At 52.0% G+C, this 19812-nt stretch overlaps 2 protein-coding genes across 2 annotated transcripts in view; both read left to right on the top strand.

Moving 5' to 3' along the window:
- The window catches only part of LOC134395683 (GTPase IMAP family member 5-like), a 195036-nt gene that overhangs the window by 32960 nt on the left and 142264 nt on the right, over positions 1–19812 (top strand). The gene's annotated exons all lie outside the window — the stretch shown is intronic.
- Positions 3191–8238, top strand: LOC134413386 (zinc finger protein 776-like). The gene is made up of 2 exons (XM_063147567.1): positions 3191–3295; positions 7301–8238. Exons 1-2 carry the CDS (start codon positions 3238–3240, stop codon positions 8236–8238), a joined length of 996 nt encoding a protein of 331 aa, XP_063003637.1. The 5' UTR covers positions 3191–3237.

Below are 19812 nucleotides of genomic sequence, written 5' to 3'. Positions count from 1 at the left end.
TTTCTGGGATGCCCACAAGGGCCACCAGTCTGATGAGGGACACGAGTGCAACTCTGGCTCTGAGGGATGTGGATTTCAGCAACTTTAGTCTGCGAGCAGGTGGCTGCCCCCAGCTCCCCTAACCTAGAGGTAGGGTTGCCTGGTCCCCTACCAATTTCCAGAAGGGTAGCCATGTTAATCTAAAACAGCACAAGCAACAAAGAATTTTGTGATGCCTCCAAGTCTAACAAATTTATTCTGGCTTAAGCTTTTGTGGATCATAGCCCTCTTTATCAGATACCAGGGGTATTATAGTGGCTAGCAGCTGATCCAGACATTCAGGGGGTGGAGCCTCAGAGGCCAGGGGGTGGGGCCTGTTGGATCAGGAGACAGAGCCTGTTTGACCTTGGGGGTGGGGGTCGGGTCATGCAGGAAATTGCTTGAGGGTCTCCCCCTCGGATTCTCAAGTTTGCATTTTTGTCTTTCCTCTGGAGACTCTGAGGTTAAACCTCTGAAATTGCAAACCAGATCCTGAAATTTGGAAACACCAATCAATGTCTTAAGAAATATTTTTGTAAGCCACCTTGAGAGTCTTTTTTGGTTAAAGGACGGGGATAAAAGAGTTATAATAAATAAATAACAGGGGATTAAGAAATCTTGCAATCATGTGAATTTTCTGCCTCCAAAGAGGTGACAGCCACACATCCAGATGGCTTTAAAAGGGGGATTAGACAAATTCATGGAGGATAAAGCTACCCGTGGCTACTAGCCATGATGGCTACCTAGAACTTCCAGAATCTCAAGCATGTTTCTGCATGCCAGTTGCTGGAGACCAGGAGTGGAGAATTCATGTCCTGCTCAGAAATGTGAAGGGCTGGGGAAAGAAATTGGGGGACCCCACCCCCCGGCCCTTTTAATCTCTAGTCCAGTTCTGTTTGTGGAGTTCCGGTTGACCCTGATGAGAACCAGGGGGCTGACCTAGAGGGGACTGGGTTCCGTTCTGACCCAGCAGCGTTTATGGCTACAGTTCCTTTATTCACATCCAATCCTAGTCTTTATTCAGTACTTGCAACAGTCTTTCCCGACCTGGCTTCCTCCAGAGCTGTTGGGACAACAATGCCTATCATTCCCTAGCCAGCAGATGATGGGAATTGCAGTCCCAACACATAGGGTAAGAGCCAAACCCCATGATCAGCATCCCCATGTCATGTGACTGGACTGCACCACTTCAGAGGTTGTGGGGGGGGGGGAGGAAGAACTGAAGAGAAGATTGAGGGGAGACATGATAGCACTCTTCAAATACTTAAAAGGCTGTCACACAGAGGAGGGCCAGGATCTCTTCTCGATCATCCCAGAGTGCAGGACACGGAACAACGGGCTCAAGTTAAAGGAAGCCAGATTCCAGCTGGACATCAGGAAAAACTTCCTGACTGTTAGAGCAGTGTGACAATGGAATCAGTTACCTAGGGAGGTTGTGGGCTCTCCCACACTAGAGGCCTTCAAGAGGCATTCTATGATTCTATGATTTTTAAATGGTGTAGAGGGGGCAGAGCCTTTCAAGATGGGTGGGGACCAGGGGAGCTAGGAGTAGGGCTGTGTAGAGTACTGTTTTTGTTTACAACAGAAGGGAGAATTCACATAGAATCATAGAATAGCAGAGTTGGAAGGGGCCTACAAGGCCATCGAGTCCAACCCCCTGCTCAATGCAGGAATCCACCCTAAAGCATCCCTGACAGATGGTTGTCCAGCTGCCTCTTGAAGGCCTCTAGTGTGGGAGAGCCCACAACCTCCCTAGGTAACTGGTTCCGTTGTCGTACTGCTCTAACAGTCAGGAAGTTTTTCCTGATGTCCAGCTGGAATCTGGCTTCCTTTAACTTGAGCCCGTTATTCCGTGTCCTGCAATCTGGGAGGATCGAGAAGAGATCCTGGCCCTCCTCTGGGTGACAACCTTTTAAGTATTTGAAGAGTGCTATCATGTCTCCCCTCCATCTTCTCTTCTCCAGGCTAAGCATGCCCAGTTCTTTCAGTCTCTCTTCATAGGGCTTTGTTTCCAGACCCTTGATCATCCTGGTTGCCCTCCTCTGAACACACTCCAGCTTGTCTGCGTCCTTCTTGAATTGTGGAGCCTAGAACTGGATGCAATACTCTAGATGAGGCCTAACCAGGGCCGAATAGAGAGGAACCAGTACCTCCCGTGATTTGGAAGCTATACTTCTATTAATGCAGCCCAAAATAGCATTTGTCTTTCTTGCAGCCATATCGCACTGTTGGCTCATATTCAGCTTGTGATCTACAACAATTCCAAGGTCCTTCTCGTTTGTAGTATTGCTGAGCCAAGTGTCCCCCATCTTGTAACTGTGCATTTGGTTTCTATTCCCTAAATGTAGAACTTGGCATTTATCCCTATTAAATTTCATTCTGTTGTTTTCAGCCCAGCACTCCAGCCTATCAAGATCACTTTGAAGTTTGTTTCTGTCTTCCAGGGTATTAGCTATCCCACCCAATTTTGTGTCATCTGCAAATTTGATCAGCGTTCCCTGCACCTCCTCGTCCAAATCATTAATGAAAATGTTGAAGAGCACTTGGCCCGGGACTGAGCCCTGCGGCACCCCACTTCTAGGGCTTCTATTCTGCAATTGAATGCTGGTTGATTGGGGCCTGGGTGCGTTTGCTGCCCTGCTCGTGGGCGACCTGGAGGCACGTGGTTGCCCACTGCAGGAACCCAGTTCTCCTTATTTTGGCTTCCCGGTGCTCGCCCTGGTCTTCAGGGTGAGCCAGCTGGACGAGAGCTTTCTTGGCCAGGCTGCTGCTGGCCCGGGTCGCCCAGCGCCCGCGTGGCCCAGCCCTCGAAAATCCGCAGTGAGGCGAGCAACGCTGCAAGCGGGCACAGCAGGAGGAGGAGGAGGAGGAGGAGGAGGAAGGCGGCTCTCCTCCTCTTCCTCTTGCAGGAAGTGGCGCCTCCCAGGGCTGCATTGCAACTGGGCTCGCGCGGAGCTGCTGCTGGGCCGAGGAAAAGCAGCAGCAGCAGCAGCAGGAAGAGGTGGGCTACTGCTGCCGCCGCCGCCGCCACTGCAAAAGGCAAGTTGCAGTTGCAGCAGGAGAGCCAGATCCCTCCCTCCTTCCCTCGCGGGCTCGATCCTGCCCGCAGTGCCCCGTGCGAGGAGGAGGAGGAGGAGAGCGAGCGAGCGAGCGAGGCTGGCAGGCGAGGGGCGCGCGCGGGAGACCCTGGCTTGCCCGGCGGAGGCTGGGCGCGCGCGGATGCGGGGGACCCGGGCAGCCGGAGCGGACCCCAGCGAGGACCAGGCGCCCGGGCATGGTGAGGCATCGCGCGGTGGGGATACTGGGGCGAGACGAGAGGGGGGATTGCAGCAAAGCCGCCGCCGCCGGCGGGACGCGTTGCAAGGCGATCCGGGGCTGGCGGAGGCGCAGTCGCCTTTCTCTGGGGAGGGGGATATTCGTCCTTCTCCCCTGGCCCTGTGGGGTTGGCTCGGAAGCCCTTCCCGGCCCTCCCGCTCCCTCCGTCCCTCCTTCCTTCCTTCCTTCCCTTCCTTCGGGCCTGGCTGCTCCTTCGGGCGCACGTGGCTGGCTGCGCCCCGGGTTGGGCACGACCCGGAGGGAGGCGCTGCTGCAACCCCCCACCCCACGCGACCCCTCCCTCTGCTGCGCCCTCCCCAGGACCCCCTCTCCGTGCACCCCCCTTCCCGGAGCTCGCCGGGAGCAGCCGCGGTGGCCTCCGCCAGCCATCCTCTGCCACTGCCTCGCCGCGTGACCTTGGTCGGGGCACTTCGCCCTTTGGGGCGGGTGGGTGGCCGCGGCGCAAGCCCCCCTTTTAAGGGTGGTGGGGGGAAACGGCGTGCTGGGACCGTGGAGATCGAGATCTTCACGGCCCCTCCCCGGCCTTAGTCACCGTCTCTGCCTCCCCCCACCCCCCGCGCCTATTTTTGTTTTTCAGGATTTGCACCTGAGAAAGAGGCAAGGTCCTCCCGGGTGGGTTGTGGGGGGTGGGGTGGGGGTGCGGATCCTGGGGCGGATACCCAAGCGAAGGAGCTGCTTTCCCCCTTCCCTACAGACCTGCTCTGCAATGGGGCTGTGGGGATCCGCATAAAGCACGAGGTGGCCTTGGCTGGGGAGGCCAAAGGAATATTCCACAGTGGCCTCCTCGCCTCCCCCCCCCCCCAATCCCCCATTCCCTGAACAAACTACAGTCTCGGGAAGGCACCACTTCCAAAGCCAGCCACGCAGGTGCTGTTTCTGGAGAGTTGCATTCTGGGGCCTGTAGTTGTGTGTGTGTGTGTGTGTGTGTGTGTGTGTGTGTGTGCTGACTCTCCTTAGTCAAGGTGAGGCTGAGGTTTGGCTGATGTCATCACTCCCCTGTTTTTTGGCATCTGTGTGTGAGAAAGTGAAGCGGGTTGGGATCTTGTTTGGGCAAATCCCAGGTCTTTGACGGAGGAGGTTTGGGTGCTCTGACTGAAACAGCGTTTTTTGCCTCCGGTGAGTAGCTGCGGCTTCTGGCTAGAAACCGCCCCCCCCATCTGGTAGGTTTTTTTTGTGGGGTGGGGTGGGGGTGACGAGCATTTCTAGACTGGCAGGTCACTGGCAACATACGCCTTGAAGGTGCAACTTCCAAGCCTAGAACTTGGCCTCTCTTCCCCTTATACTAACATGGCCTTCTCCAACCTGGCCCCCTCCAAAGGGGTTGGAGTGCAGCTCCCATAATCCCCCAGCCGGAGTTGTAGTCCAGCCCCTCTGGAGGGAGCCAGGTTGCAGCATTTGGAATAACTACCACTCACAGGTTCTGGACTCCTCAAACCTTAGGGCGGATTAGAATTCCTGCAGAAGCTTCCAAATTCAGCCTCTGGCGATGGTCCATCTCGGGTGACTCAGGGTGCCTGCAGTGAGCTTTGCACCTGGAAGGCTCCGGCTTCATGCCCTGGCACCTTCTCTTCAGGTGGCTACGCCGAGAAAAGTCCTTTCTCTCTGCCTCAGATTCCGGAGAAGAACGGCTGCTGCCGGCGGAGTCAACAATGCTGGGTTAGATGAGTTAGCAGCCAGACTGTAAGGCCAACTTTGTGTGTTCTTTCGCTTTTGAAGCCATTGGGGGGGGGGGAATGCCCCTTTTTGTTTCTTAATCCCCTCTTCAACGTAGGCCTGGCCCAAGACTGCTTTGCCGCCTAAAGTAGCAGCTCAGTCAGAAAGGTGTGAACCAGGATGCTTTGCAACTTTGCAAAGGATGCTGGGACGCAGCTGCGTGGCACCCTGTGATTCAAGAAGTGAGCGCAGTGGTGTGGCGTGAAATCTGCCAGTCCTCGCAGCCAAAATGGCAGGCAGCACTGCCGGATCCATATCTGCAAACCAGTTCTAGCAGTTCTCTGCTCCATCAGGAGCAAGTCTTTGGTAAAGCCGATGGGCCTTAATTGCCCCTTGGAGACCCCAAGATACTTTGCATTCTAACAGGAACACTATATTGTTGGGAAAATCCACTTTCTCCCCAGCTAGGATTGTCGCTAAGCCCTGAGTGGAGAGCACCTTCTGAGGTGGAGAGGTGGCGGAAGAGGTCAGCATCCCTGATCATAAAAAGGCCCAGCTCTTCCCCCCTGTGAGCCCTGTTTGTTTGTTTATTTATTTATTTATTACATTTCTATACCGCCCAATAGCCAGAGCTCTCTGGGCGGTTCACAAAAATGAAAAACATTCAATGTATAAAACAACAGTATAATTATAGTATAATAATACAGTATAATATAGATCCATAATATACAGTATAATATAGATCCATGCCAATATCCTCCAGGATTCTGCAGAAGATCAAGGCATGCAGGCCCTAGAATTTAACCTCTCCCCCCTCCCTTTTTATTAACATTGCCTTCTCCAACATGGCCGCCTCTAGAGGGGTTGGAGTACAATTCCCATAATCCCCCGGCCAGGTTGGAGAAGGCTTTGTTTCTGCTTTTCAAATGACTACCACCCACAGGTTCCGGACTCCTCAAACCTTAAACTGGATTAGGATTCCTGTCCAAGGTTCCTGGTGCCGTCCCTGGCAATACTGCTGCATCGCCCTTGCCCTGCCAGGGCTGGGTAGAGCTCAGTCCTAGTGCTGATCCGTACAGGAAGGTCAGAAGGCAGGCGGCGATCAGAAGCACAGGCGGTGAAGCAGCAGGGCTCTCAGGCGGAGCCGGGGTCAAGCACAGTCCAAGGAGTACTGGCGCCCCAGGAGGCGAGGGGTCAGCAGCACGGGAGGTCGGTCAAGAGAGGAAGCAGGGTGAGGAGGAAAGCCAGGTTGCCCGGGGCCTAGGAGCCAAAAGGGACGTGTTATTCCAGGGAGCAGCTGGTCTCGACTGGGAGGAGAGTATAGAACCAGGTCTCCTAGCCCACGCGGCTGCGAACGGTTACTCTGGGCTTCGGTGTGTCCCAATTCTTGAGGAGACGCTTTACTCCCAAGTAGTCTGGTTGCTTTGGGGTTTCAGGTGTGTGCTTCGCCTCCGAGTAGCGGCGTGTGTCTCCCCTTCTGGCGGTGGCATTCTCTGGAGCTGGGAGGTGCCTCAGCTGACCCCTCTGATAACACCAGGAGGGGCATTATCCAGACGGCAGTTGGGGGGCAGTTTCGCAGGCCCTCCTCTGTGGAGGGGCTCAGCGTGGCTTTGGTGACGCTGCGGTTGGCCAGAGCAGAACTGGAGTCTTGCGTGTGTGTGTGTGTGTTGCCTGTGCAGGAAGCCATTTGGGCTCTTCTGACATCTGAGTCCTTGTCAGAGGAGGGGGGGTCAGTCATGACACCCGGTCTTGAACATGTTCGCTGCTCGTCTGGCCGGTCCAGTTTGGCTTTAGCTCTCCGGACAGTGGTTATAAGAAGGCGGTGAACTGGGGTGTGGGTGTGTGCGCCTGTGTGAATGACCTATGCATCGTGATTTTGGCTTGCATTTTCCTACTTGGGCCGTGGGGGCAGGCTGTGGCCGTGGTGGTGGTGAGTTTGGCAACGTGAGAGAAGCAGGAAGAGAGGGGGCGGGCATTTCTCTCCGTCTCTCCCAATGCTGGAACTTGTGTTCACGTGAGAAAATCGATGGGCAGAAGGCTGAGGACGGAGGAAAGGAAGTCTTTGTTATTACGCAAGGCGTAATAGACTTGCGGAATTTGCTGCCACGTGGTAAGTGGACCGGTGGCTTTAAAAGAGGAGTGGACAAAGTCGTCGAGGTTCTCCTCCTCCGTGCCGTGGGCTGATGGCAGCCTCCTTTCCCAAACTGGAGCCTTCCAGATGTGGTGGACGTTGGCTGCCAGCGCCCCCCCCCCCCCCCCGTTAACGTCCTCGCTGTCTGTTTTGTCTCCCCAGGAAGCGGCAGCCCCATGGAGGGGGAGGAGGAGGCGGCCGCCCGGGCCCACCCGGCTTCTCCGTCGGGCGAGAGGCCCTTCCCGTTCCCCGCCTGGGAGGAGAGCTCGGGCGACGAGAACGTCTTGGTCATCCACAGCCAGGTGGAGGAGGAGGAGCACAAGTGCCTGCTGTGCGGGGAGGTCTTCGGCCAGCCCCTGAGCCTCCTGCGCCACCAGAAGCAGCAGCACGCCGGGGAGCGGACCTTCGTGTGCCCCGAGTGCGGCCGGGGCTTCAGCCTCAAGCACAACCTCATCATCCACCAGAGGATCCACACCGGCGAGAAGCCCTTCGGCTGCGGCGTCTGCGGGAAGCGCTTCAGCCTCAAGCAGAACCTGCTCACCCACCAGCGGGTCCATGGGGGCCAGCGGCCCTTTGCCTGCCCCGCCTGCGGCAAGGGCTTCCGGGAGCAGCGGCTGCTCCTGGCCCACCAGAAGGGGGCGTGTGGCGGGGGCGGGGGCACGGCCGCCCAGGAGAAGCAGGGGCCCCCCGGCCCCCCGCGGATGCAAACCCGGGGGAGGCCCCGGGCGGCCGGCGAGCGCGGGGAGGGCTTCAGGCAGCAGCAGCAGCAGCAGCAGCAGCGCCCCTTGAGGGTGAAGCCCCAGAAGCCCCACCCGAACGGGGCCGCCTTCGCGTGCCGGGAGTGCGGGCAAGCCTTCGTCGGCAAGAGCGGCCTGGCCAGCCACCAGCGGATGCACCGGGCCGAGCGGCCGCTGCAGGCCGGCGAGGGCGGCAGGAGGTGCTTCGGCGGCCCGCAAGAGGCCGGCCCGCAAGGCCCAAACCAGAGACTCCACGGGGGAGAAGCCCCCTTCCAGTGCCTGACCTGCGGGAAGAACTTTGCCCAGAAGGACAATCTGGCCGCACATCGGAGAAGCCACCTGCACCAGGAGACGCTCAGCTGAAGCTACCGCCGTGCGGAGAGGAGAACGCCGGAGGAGTGGGCAGCCTGGGGAAAGCGGGGGGGGGGGGGGGACACGCTGTGGTGCTGGGCGAACGAGGGGGGGGATGGTTGCTGGGAGGAGCCCTGAAAAGCGGGGAATGGATGACGTTCCGGCAGGGCCGGGCCGGCCCTGGGAATTCTGACCCACGCTCTACTGGAAGTCCCCGAAACACGTGAGAATCCCATACCGTATGTGAGATGGGAGTGTTGCCTGTGGACCGTGCTGGAAAGCTCCCTTTCAGTTCCAAAGGAAAGCCCGTTGTCCAAGGATCAATGCCCCCACCCACCCCATTTCCAGCTGGGATGGGAGGTACCAAGTATATGATTCATAGATGACCCTCCCCCGCCCCCCTCCTCCTTCGCCCGTCCTCTTGGCTCCCTTTCAGGCATCAAAGTTGCGCCTGTCCACATTTTCGTTCTTGTACAGGCCGGACTGGTTCCCACACAGCATTATCTACTGGCGTTTTCCATCGTTACGTTTCCCCCCCTTGGTTACAAATGCAGACGCACGAGTTTTTCCAAGCTCTGTTTAGCGGCTCAACTTTTCCAGTTCTGCACTACATGTACAGCTATAAGGCTTTCCTGTGGAGGGACGGAGCCATGAGTTTTCTTGGGGTGGGTTGGGGTGGGGGTGCTGTCTGAGTTGTGCCAAAGACATCCAGCGCTACCTGGGGGCCTCAGGTGTGCGAGGGGATCGGGATCATTCGTTTGATCAGTTAACACTGAGGAGGGACTTCAAAGCTCTTCCATTTGCTGCTTGCTGTGGATTTGAACCTGCAAATGGTTGTGTGTGCGCAATCCCCCCCCCCGCCCCTGTCCTGTTGATTCACCCCTGACCATGGAAATGCCTCAGTTCACAGCTGCGTCTTGCAAAATGCCTTGGGGAAAGACTGACTGAATGAGCAGGTGTCTGCAGGCATCACGTGCCGGGGTGTCCACGGAGAAGTGTCAGCGCACCTGCCGGTTATTGTTGGGAAACGGCTGCGGAGGAGAAAGAGGGATTCCTGGAGGAGCAACACCTGGCCTCCTTCCCCCACCCGCTTGGAGGATGCACGAAACAAAAGGCTTTTTGGCCCTCGGGGTGGGCTGGGCCTGGGAGCGGGGGGGGGGGGGGAGAGCCTGTTTGGAGATGGAAATAGCAAGCAAAGGCCTCCATGGATATTAGGTGCTCTAAATTTTGGGAGAGCTTTTGAGCAGGGAGGGATAACCTGTAGAACAGTAGAGCTGGCCTTCTCCAACTGGGCAGAGTTGGAGTCCGGCACATCGGGAGAAGACCAGACTGGGGGAGGCTGCCGTGGAGGGCCTCCGCTTGAAAAAGCCCCCCCCCTTGCATGTTTTTGAGCGAGAGCGGGGTCTCCGTCAAGAGCCAACCCTTCAAGCATGGCGCTGCCAGTTGGAGAGGGCTTCCCGGTGGCCTCCACCGACCCGGTCAGCCTTCGACAGCGGTCCTTCTCAGACTCCCCTCCTGGCCTCCTCGTCATCTGCTTCTTCCTGGGCTTGTTCTTGAGTTCGGTTCCTCTGTTACAAAGCTTGACAAGTTAACACGTTCAGTGTGTTTTAAAGCATGTTGAGCACTCCTGTTTCAGTGACACGGTGTGGGAGTGTGCGTGTGTGTCGGTCAGTGTGTGGGGGAGATTTTCCTGAAAGCAGAGCTCATGCAGCAGCATCACTCCAAAGAAAGAGAAGCTAGGTTTTTCCAGAGCTGCCCCTCCCCAACCTAGATAGACACACCACTGTTATGCTTGGGTGGCAGTTTCTTCTCCAAAGTGCCAACATGCCAGACAAATTCGCAGATGAGCAAAGGGCAGGAGCAATGTCCAAGCTGCCCTGGACCTCTGCTTTGGGGGATTCCGCTTGAGGCCCTGGACGGAGAGGAGGTTGCCTGGTGCAGCTCGTGCAGGACAGCAGCCTTCCCCAACCCGACATCCTCCAGATGTGCTGGATTGCAAATGATGGGAATTGCAGCCCAACCCGTCTGCAGGACGTCCAGTTGGAAAAGGCTGGGATGGCGTCACGCTCTGTGCTCTAGTGAAGAATAGGGAAAGGTTTCCCAGCTGATGCCAGAGCAGAGAAGCTACTTTGGAAGAGGTTGCAGAGAACCAGGCTCAACAGGTGAGCTTGCCTGTAAATAACTGTGGCCTGGGAGCGAGAAGGGTTGGATCGGAGAAGACCCACCTCCGAGGAGGCAGCGGGGCGAAATCTTAAATTAGACCAGCACAACGTGAGATCCACAACACTGAATAGAGCCCGCCGGCCCAGCCTTATAAATTAGTCAATAAAAGTTACTAGACTGAAACCTGCTATGAAGCTAGCAGACCATATGTCCATGGAAGGGGGGAACCCCGATTTCTGTAGCCTTCATGGAAACATGGAAATTCCTGGTTGCCTCCGGCTGCCAGGTGAGTTGTTAAAAACAGCAGCCTGCCAGGGCTTCAATGAACTTGGCTTTGCTGCTTGCTGACGACTGCAAAAATAAAGTGGTTGTCCAGGCACCTTGGCCATTTTGGCTGAGTGGTGGGTATTGCTGGGATAAGCAACTTGGTGACCTCTAGATGCTTAGGACTACAACTCCCACAATTCCAGGTCATTGGCTATGCTCACTGGGGTTGATAGGATCTGTAGTCCAAAATATCTGCAAGGCACCAGGCTGCCTGCCCTCTAGCTTTTGTGGGTCACAAATTGTGACAGCCCAGCTTAAAGGAACAAGAGTTGCCCCCCTACGCAAGGCGACTGGATAACGGGTAAACTCTCCTTTGGAACAGTTTGCCACGTGGAGAGAAGCCTCATCAGCTGAGCCACGTGGGCAGATTAGCCATGTGGCCAGCCACTTCCTACAAATGTCAGCCTTCTCCAGCTTGGGGCCCTCCAGATGTTTTGGATCCTACTTCCCATCATCCTTAACCATTGGGCATGTTGGCTAGGCTGATGGGAGTTGTAGTCCAACGCAACCAGAGGGCCGACGTTTGAGAAGGTGGCGTAACTGAGTTGCTGGTATGTGCCAGTTCCCATGCAGTCATCTCTGGACGGCTCCCTGCCACCAGCCAAGGGGCAAATGGCCACACCGAAAGGCTAATTGGCGTTTCGATGTTGGCATAGCAAGGTGGCCCTGTGAAAGGCTCCTCACGCAGGATGACTTTGGGGGCACCAGACTGCCCTGTTGCCTGAAGAATAAAGTTAGGAAAGTCACCTTGTGACACCCACCCACTCCCGTCGTTAGGGGAAGAGCTAGGAGAAACGTGGGCGCCTGGTTCCTGCTTTCCTCACCCCTCGGATGACCCCCAGCCACTTCTCCTGCTGCCACTGACACACTCTGCAGGGCCACTTCAGCATCTGCAGCTGTGCCGTCCGTGGTTCATGGGTGAGCCCCCCTGGGAGGCCTGCCCTCCCCTCTCTTGAAGGTCCTTGTGCCAACAGCTTAGATGGAACGGGTGCAACGCAAAGAGTTGGGCAAAGCAAGCGCCCTCATTGCTCCCGTAAATGTGGCGAAGGGCCTGGGCTGGTCTTGGCCAGGCCGCGTGAGTTAGGGTGCCCGCTCCGTGGAAGGACACGTGATGCAACTTGTAACTCTTGGCTGATGCACCTTATTCCACCCCCCCCCCCCGCTTGAGCCTCTTTCTTCGTTGAATAAAATACTGTTTGCTTTTACTTCTGTTCCTTTGTTTTGTTTATTCGTTCAGTCGCTTCCGACTCTTCGTGACTTCATGGACCAGCCCACGCCAGAGCTTTCTGTTGGCTGCCGCCACCCCCAGCTCCCCCAAGGTCAAGTCTGTCACCTCCACAATATCATCGGTTGGAGGAGAACTGGAGAGTTCGGTTCAACTAGATTGGGGTGAATTGGGGAGATCTGGCTCCCAAGACTTGACCCTGGCTGGATCTACGTCGTTTTCCCCAGCTAGGACTCCAGGACTTCTTTCCCTGGTGGCGGTGTGGGATTGGAGTTTTGGCTTTGTGTGTTCCATGTGTGCTCACAACACTGATAGATACCTCAGTTGTCCAACCAGCCCATAACGTGCCTTAGCAACTCCTGCAATATTTTCATCAAGCAGCGTTCAGGGCTGTAAAGAGGAGCACATTGGCTTATAGAATCATAGAATAGCAGAGTTGGAAGGGGCCTACAAGGCCATCGAGTCCAACCCCCTGCTCAATGCAGGAATCCACCCTAAAGCATCCCCGACAGATGCTTGTCCAGCTGCCTCTTGAAGGCCTCTAGTGTGGGAGAGCCCACAACCTCCCTAGGTAACTGCTTCCATTGTTGTACTGCTCTAACAGTCAGGAAGTCCTGTATTACATTGCAAGTTGGGTGGAATGTTTAGGATGGATCCGCTCCACCATCGCATCCCCTGGGCTTTGTGCCCAGCAATCTTGAGGTGACGGAGAAGAAAGCCAGCCTCTTCTGGTTGAGAGCAAGACGACGCCCAAATTCTTTAAGCAAAGGGAAAGGAGTCTCCACCGAGTCAGGAGAGAGCTCTCCTCCAGCCTGCAAGTGCAACACGTACCATGATGAGTTGGCCACGTGGATGCATTATCCTTGGCGGTTCAGTTCTCCTGATCAATTTTGTCTCCCAGTTCTCCTTCGGAACATGCCTGCATGACTGATGGCACATGCATGGACTAGCATCACCACACAGGCCACTGTTTTTCAGTGGAAGTGTCCACTATGTTAGCAGTACATTTTTCAGGAACCTTAATGCAGCTTGATTCCCATTTGCTGAGAGTTTGATTTGAACAAGATCCTCACTTTGGTCAGATGTAGTGGAACTGCCCCCTTGCTGGTGAGGAGACCCATTTCCATGGGCGTTGGTATAAGATTGCCTCCTTCCTTTTTAGTGAGTTATTTGAGCCTGTGATTGAGGAATGGATTGAGGAATCCACCCTAAATGCTTTAGGGTGGATTCCTGCATTGAGCAGGGGGTTTGTTTGTTTGTTTATTTATTTATTTATTACATTTTTATGCCGCCCAATAGCTGGGCAGTTCACAAAAATTAAAACCATAATAAAACAACCAACAGCTTAAAAGCACAAATACAAAAAGCACAACCAGGATAAAACCACACAGCAAAATAGATATAAGGTAGAACAGTAAAATTTAAATTTAAGTTAAAATGAAGTGTTAAAATACTGGGAGAATAAAAAGGTCTTCAGCTGGCGACGAAAGCAGTACAGTGTAGGCGCCAGGCGGACCTCTCTGGGGAGCTCGTTCCACAACCGGGGTGCCACAGCGGAGAAAGCCCTCCTCCTAGTAGCCACCTGCCTCACTTCCTTTGGCAGGGGCTCACGGAGAAGGACCCCTGTGGATGATCTTAAGGTCCGGGCAGGTACATATGGGAGGAGGCGTTCCTTCAGATAGCCTGGCCCCAAACCGTTTAGGGCTTTCAATGTCAATACCAGCACTTTGAATCGGGCCCGGACCTGGACTGGCAGCCAATGAAGCTGGAAAAGGACTGGCGTGATGTGATCTCGCCGGCCAGTCCCTGTTAGTCAACGGGCTGCCCTGTTTTGTACCAGCTGAAGCTTCCGGACCGTTTTCAAAGGCAGCCCCACGTATAAGCCCCATGCAGGTTGGACTCGATGGCCTTGTAGGCCCCGTCCAACTCTGCTGTTCTATGATTCTATGAATTAATGTGCCAGTGTTGATTAAGATAATTTTAATGGAGCAGGTTACACAGCCATAGGATAAGATTTTGCTTTTGTATTTCTTACATGTCTACACTCAAGGTGGCACTTGGGAACTTGCACACAGGCACTGAAAAACTGCCTTAGCAGAAAGAAGAGGCGGTGGTGGTGGTGGAGACAAAAGGGGGTAGGAGGGAGCGTAAAAGTGGCAGAATGGTGTGGGCAATGGGTTGATCCTGAGAAGAAAAAGGAAGACCTTGCAGAGAAGCAGATGCTAGTAAGGGGCGAGTCCATAAAGAGGTGGAGAGAATAAATTGCAAACTTGTGTGGTGGCCGGACAAGAAAGAGATCTTGGGGTTGTGGTGGACAGCTCGATGGAAACGTCCACCCAGTGTGCAGCCGCTGTAAAGAAGGCAAACTCCATGTTAGGCATGATAAGAAAAGGAACTGAGAATAAAACGGCCGGTATCCTACTGCCTTTATACAAATCTATGGTGCGACCACACTTCGAGTACTGTGTACAGTTCTGGTCACCACACCTAAAAACAGATATTATTGAGCTGGAAAAAGTGCAGAAAAGGGCAACTCAAATGATGAAGGGGCTGGAGCATCTCCCCTACGAGGGAAGGTGACAACAGCTGGGATTATTTAGCTTGGGGAAAACAGGAGGCTAAGGGGAGACATGATAGAGGTGGACAAAATGATGCATGATGTGGAGAATGTGGACAGGGAGACATTTTTCTACCTCTCTCAAAATACTAGAACCCAACGGGGTCATCCCATGAAACTGATGGGTGGGAGATTCAGGACAAATAAAAGGAAGGACTTCTTCACACAGTGCATAGTTAAACTATGGAATTCACTACTACAAAATGTGATGGCCACCAATTTAGATGGCTTTAAAAGGGGGTTGGATAAATTCCTGGAGGAGAAGGCTATCAATGGTACTAGTACTGATGGCTGTGTACTACCTCCAGTATCTGAGGCAGTAAGCCTGTGTGCACCAATTGCTGGGGAACATGGGTGGGAGGGTGCTGTTGCACCATATCTTGTTTTGTTGGTCCCTGGCCGACAGCTGGTTGGCCTCTGGACCTTCAGTGATGTTGAAGGCTCATTATGGTGGAATATCAATTCACTTTTTCTGATCAGTAAGCTGTCCTGGGATATCATCTCCCTGTTCCCCAGAAAACTATATTGCCTTTTGTTTGGGCTCCACATTCTTGTTCAATTTGTCTGTTCTTTCCTGTAAATGTAGGCCTGGACGTCTCCTGCAAGGTCTTTAGATTTGAGCTAACCGGCAGCTTAGATTTTCAAATGTGTGTCTTTCCTAATTTAAATAGGCATTGAGGTCTTTGATCTGGCAGTTCAAGTTTGGCAAGGATAATCCGGGTGAGCTGTCCGCGAGTCGACCTTTCTAGAACAAAACAGCTGACCTTGTAAAGGAGCAGAGGATTTATTTATTTATTTATTACATTTTAATACCGCCCAATAGCCGAAGCTCTCTGGGCGGTTCACAAAAATTAAAACCATCATAAAACAACCAACAGGTTAAATCACAAATACAAAATACAGTATAAAAAGCACAACCAGGATAAAACCACGCAGCAAAATTGATATGAGATTAAAATACAGAGTTAGAACAGTAAAATTTAAATTTGTGTTAAAATTAAGTGTTAAAATACTGAGAGAAGGTTTGTTGTGAATTGAAGGCCACTTGACTTGCGAAGGAGCTGGACTTTCATCCGACTCAGCACGCTAATAACATTGTTGATCACATATATGTTCTATATGTTTTGGTTCTGCATAGAAATGCCACAGACCCACTTCTAGCAGGCCTTTTGTCCCATTGCTCAAAATCGCCCCCCCCCCACCTTCTATAACTGTGGTTGTATCTTTGAAGATAATGCTTTATGGATCTGACAAAATGGTCGCTGGACTCCAAAAGCTTTGACCACAATAAACCCCATCGTCTTCCAAGGTTCTGTGTGACTACTGCTTATCACTATGTAGCCTAAAGTGATTTGACTGCAGACAAAGTTGGAAAGTGAGATGTTTTAAAATAAACACCAAAGAAGACACAGATACAATTAAGTTACTTCAGAATTGAGTAAAGCACTAATGATCAACTATGATCTATTATAAGACAGTCCAGGTTAGGCTAGCATAGAAAACTCTTGGGAGGCCTCAACTCTCTCTTGTATTTCCACAGTGGGCAAGTGATTTACAGCATGTCAGAAATAATGTTTTTTGCCCTCTTTCTTGGCATCCCAATATTCGCTCAACTCTTTAGCAGACAATGCTTTATTGCTAAAAACTTTTCTTTTTCCTAAAGCTTTTAAAACTTGATGTTGTGCAGACTTCTACTGTTACTTTCTACTGTTAGTTTTACCCTACCCTGTGCCTGCTTACCCTACCCTGTACCTGTTTGCATTCTCTTCCCCTCCTTATTGTTTTACTATGATTTTATTAGATTGTAAGCCTATGCGGCAGGGTCTTGCTATTTACTGTTTTACTCTGTACAGCACCATGTACACTGATGGTGCTATATAAATTAATAATAATAATAATAATCTTGCAAAATCTAGAAGATTGTTTTGTTTTGAATGGAGAGATCTAAGTGAGACCATTAAGTGGCAACCTAATTTTGGTCATCCTTTGAATGTTTCTTCACTTCTCCCTTTCTTGCTCCACCTACAAATGGTTCCTCATCCTCATCCTGAAGCCATTATTTATTAGGTGGATCAGTTAATTCTCCAGCTTCACTGGCCAAAGCAAGGATTTGGGCTCTGGGTTACCAGTTAGAACCCCACGTAAAGGATCGTACCAGCCAGGCTCACAAAGTGTTGCCGTTTAGAAGAGACCCTGAGAAGGATCGAGCTCAGGAAAGCGTGGAGAGGCTAAACCGACTGAGCTATTTTATCCTTAATGAAGCAGTGAGAAGAAAAACATTCTTCATCTGATTCAATGTCAATTATCGTGCCAAGATTGTGGCAACCCAGCGCCAAAAAGGGTTTATTCCACCACCTCCGAATCCTGTACCAACGCCTTGTTTCTTGTGTTGCTTTGATCATGGACATGCAGGGTACCTCCCTGTAGGGTTATTGCCTGTGTGAGATCTCAGCATGTGCTATCCGAGAACAAAGGGGAGGAGGCAAGGACATTGGTCACCCCCTCTCCGCTACCCCTGCAGCAAAGACTCCAGCTGAAACTGGATCACCAACTACTTCAAGAGGCAGCTGGACAACCACCTGTCAGGGATGCTTTAGGGTGGATTCCTGCAATGAGCAGGGGGTTGGACTCGATGGCCTTGGAGGCCCCTTCCAACTCTGCTATTCTATGATTCTATGATCTCCCAGGAATCATAATTATGAGGAAGGGGAGATACCCATTCCACTCATTTCTATTGGGATGTTAATTAAACAGCTTACAGGTCTCGACAGATGGCAAGATGCAGGTCTTGGGCATAGCCAGTCAGGGATGCTCATGCCAATAGGAGGTTTTTGACAGACACCTCCCCACCCCCATGTAAATAGAGAGTGTTTTGAAAAAAGCATGCTTAAGTGGTGAATCCTTGGGTAGGTTGTGACGGCTGGAGAATGTCTTGCATAGACTGATCAGGAGTTTGGGAAAAAACCCAGCTAATCAGGATGAGTCAGAGGGATTGGGCAGTGGGTTGAAAATAGGAGGTGGTGAGAGATACCTTCTCACTGCAGAATAGACTTAAGATAGAACAGGCCAGTGTTGCCCACGCCCCAAAATGGAACTTTGCCCCTTTTCAGAATGGAAGCTGGCTGTAATAACTTGGTCAAACCATCACCGTTGTGGCCAGTATGGGCTTGGTTCATCAGAGGGACGGTCTGCCATGCTGGTCTGCCTACTTCATATTGTCAATTGATGGCAGAGTGTAGACCTCAATTTGGGGGGGGGGCATGGGGCTAAAGCTGGAAAGGGGGGGCTAGGCTTATTTGTTTACATTTATGTATATATTTCTATAAACCATCCTTCATCAACAATGGATCCTAGAATGTTCAAAGCCACATATTAAAATAACAAGCACTCAACAAAAACATTACATTTTAATTCATAGAATCATGGAATCATAGAATAGCAGAGTTGGAAGGGACCTACAAGGCCATCGAGTCCAACCCCCTGCTCAATGCAGGAATCCACCCTAAAGTATCCCTGATAGATGGCTGTTCAGCTGCCTCCTGAAGACCTCTAGTGTGGGAGAGCCCACAACCTCCCTAGGTCACTGGTTCCATTGTCGTACTGCTCTAACAGTCAGGAAGTTTTTCCTGATGTCCAGCCGGAATCTGGCTTCATGTAACTGGAGCCCGTTATTCCGTGTCCTGCACTCTGGAAGGATCGAGAAGATATCCTGGCCCTCCTCTGTGTGACAACCTTTCAAGTATTTGAAGAGTGCTATCATGTCTCCCCTCCATCTTCTCTTCTCCAGGCTCAACATGCCCAGTTCTTTCAGTCTCTCTTCCTAGGGCTTTGTTTCCAGACCCCTGATCATCCTGGTTGCCCTCCTCTGAACATGCTCCAGCTTGTCTGTGTCCTTCTTGAATTGTGGAGCCCAGAACTGGATGCAATACTCTAGAGCCGAATAGAGAGGAACCAGTACCTCACATGATTTGGAAGCTATACTTCTATTAATGCAGCCCAAAACAGCATTTGCCTTTCTTGCAGCCATATCGCACTGATGGCTCATATTCAGCTTGTGATCTACAACAATTCCAAGATCCTTCTCGTTTGTAATATTGCTGAGCCAAGTATCCTCCATCTTGTAACTGTGCATTTGGTTTTTATTTCCTAGATGTAGAACTTGGCATTTATCCCTTTTAAATTTCATTCTGTTGTTTTCATTTATGTTTTCATTTCAATTATGATGTTACAATAGTTTACACACCATCCATAGTCCTACACAATATTGTCAGTGTATTCACTCTAAGTAAGAAGGATTTTACAGACCGGAATGGTAAGGGTTAACCAAGCTCCTGAACTGAAGAGAGCTAATTGCATCAGCCAGGGTGTGCTGATTAGCAGCACCTGGGATGTTGCTGGTCAGGTTGAAAACCCTGTGTATATATTCTGTAGGTAATGTTCATGTTGTGGTTGGGTAGTTGATGTAGTCGGTGGTGGATGGTTGTTAGAAAATATATTTTATGATTAATTGGACCAGCAGACTCCGTGTCTTTCTTTGGACTGGAAGAAGGGAAGCGCGTACTCTGTCAGGTTATGGGCCCAGAGCTGACTTGAAAGCCCTGATTCTGTTTGAGTGGATCCACTGGTGAGCAGTGCTTAAGGCATCTTCTTGAGCTGTTGAAGGTTTTTTAACGAGGCCTGAGAACACCAGAAGATATGGAAGCCGAGGCAGCAGTTGCGGTGAGTGGAGGAATTCCTTTGAACCGACTAAATGAACATAACTACCTAACGTGGTGCATTAAAATGGAAATGTACCTCCGGAGGGAAGGTCTCTGGGATGCAGTCAGTAATCCTCCAGTAAACCCTACTGCAAGAGAGCTGAGAGCTGATGAAAAAGCTAAAGCATGTATAATTTTGGGTCTGGAAGACAGCCAACTTGTTCACATTCGTGGGTTAACAACATCCAGTGAATGCTGGAATGTTTTGCAACAGATTTATGTCCGTGACACTCCAGGCAGCAAGATTGCTTTAACCCGAAGGCTATACAAAGCTAGCTTGAAGCTGGGGAAAAGTTTATCTCAGCACTTGCAAAACATGAGAACTTTGTTTGCAGAACTGGAGGTAAGAGGAATGACTTTTTCAGAAGCAAACAAAGTATATATTATTCTAAGCTCCCTAGATGATTCCTGGAATATGATTGTTGCCAGCTTAGAATCAATGCCAGAAAGAGAGCTTACTTTGCATTATCTTACTGGGAGGTTTCTCGAAGAGGAGC

The sequence above is a fragment of the Elgaria multicarinata genome, chromosome 1 (assembly GCF_023053635.1).
Source record: "Elgaria multicarinata webbii isolate HBS135686 ecotype San Diego chromosome 1, rElgMul1.1.pri, whole genome shotgun sequence".
In the NCBI taxonomy this organism is placed as follows: domain Eukaryota; kingdom Metazoa; phylum Chordata; class Lepidosauria; order Squamata; family Anguidae; genus Elgaria; species Elgaria multicarinata.
This window is presented reverse-complemented; position numbering and strand designations above follow the sequence as displayed.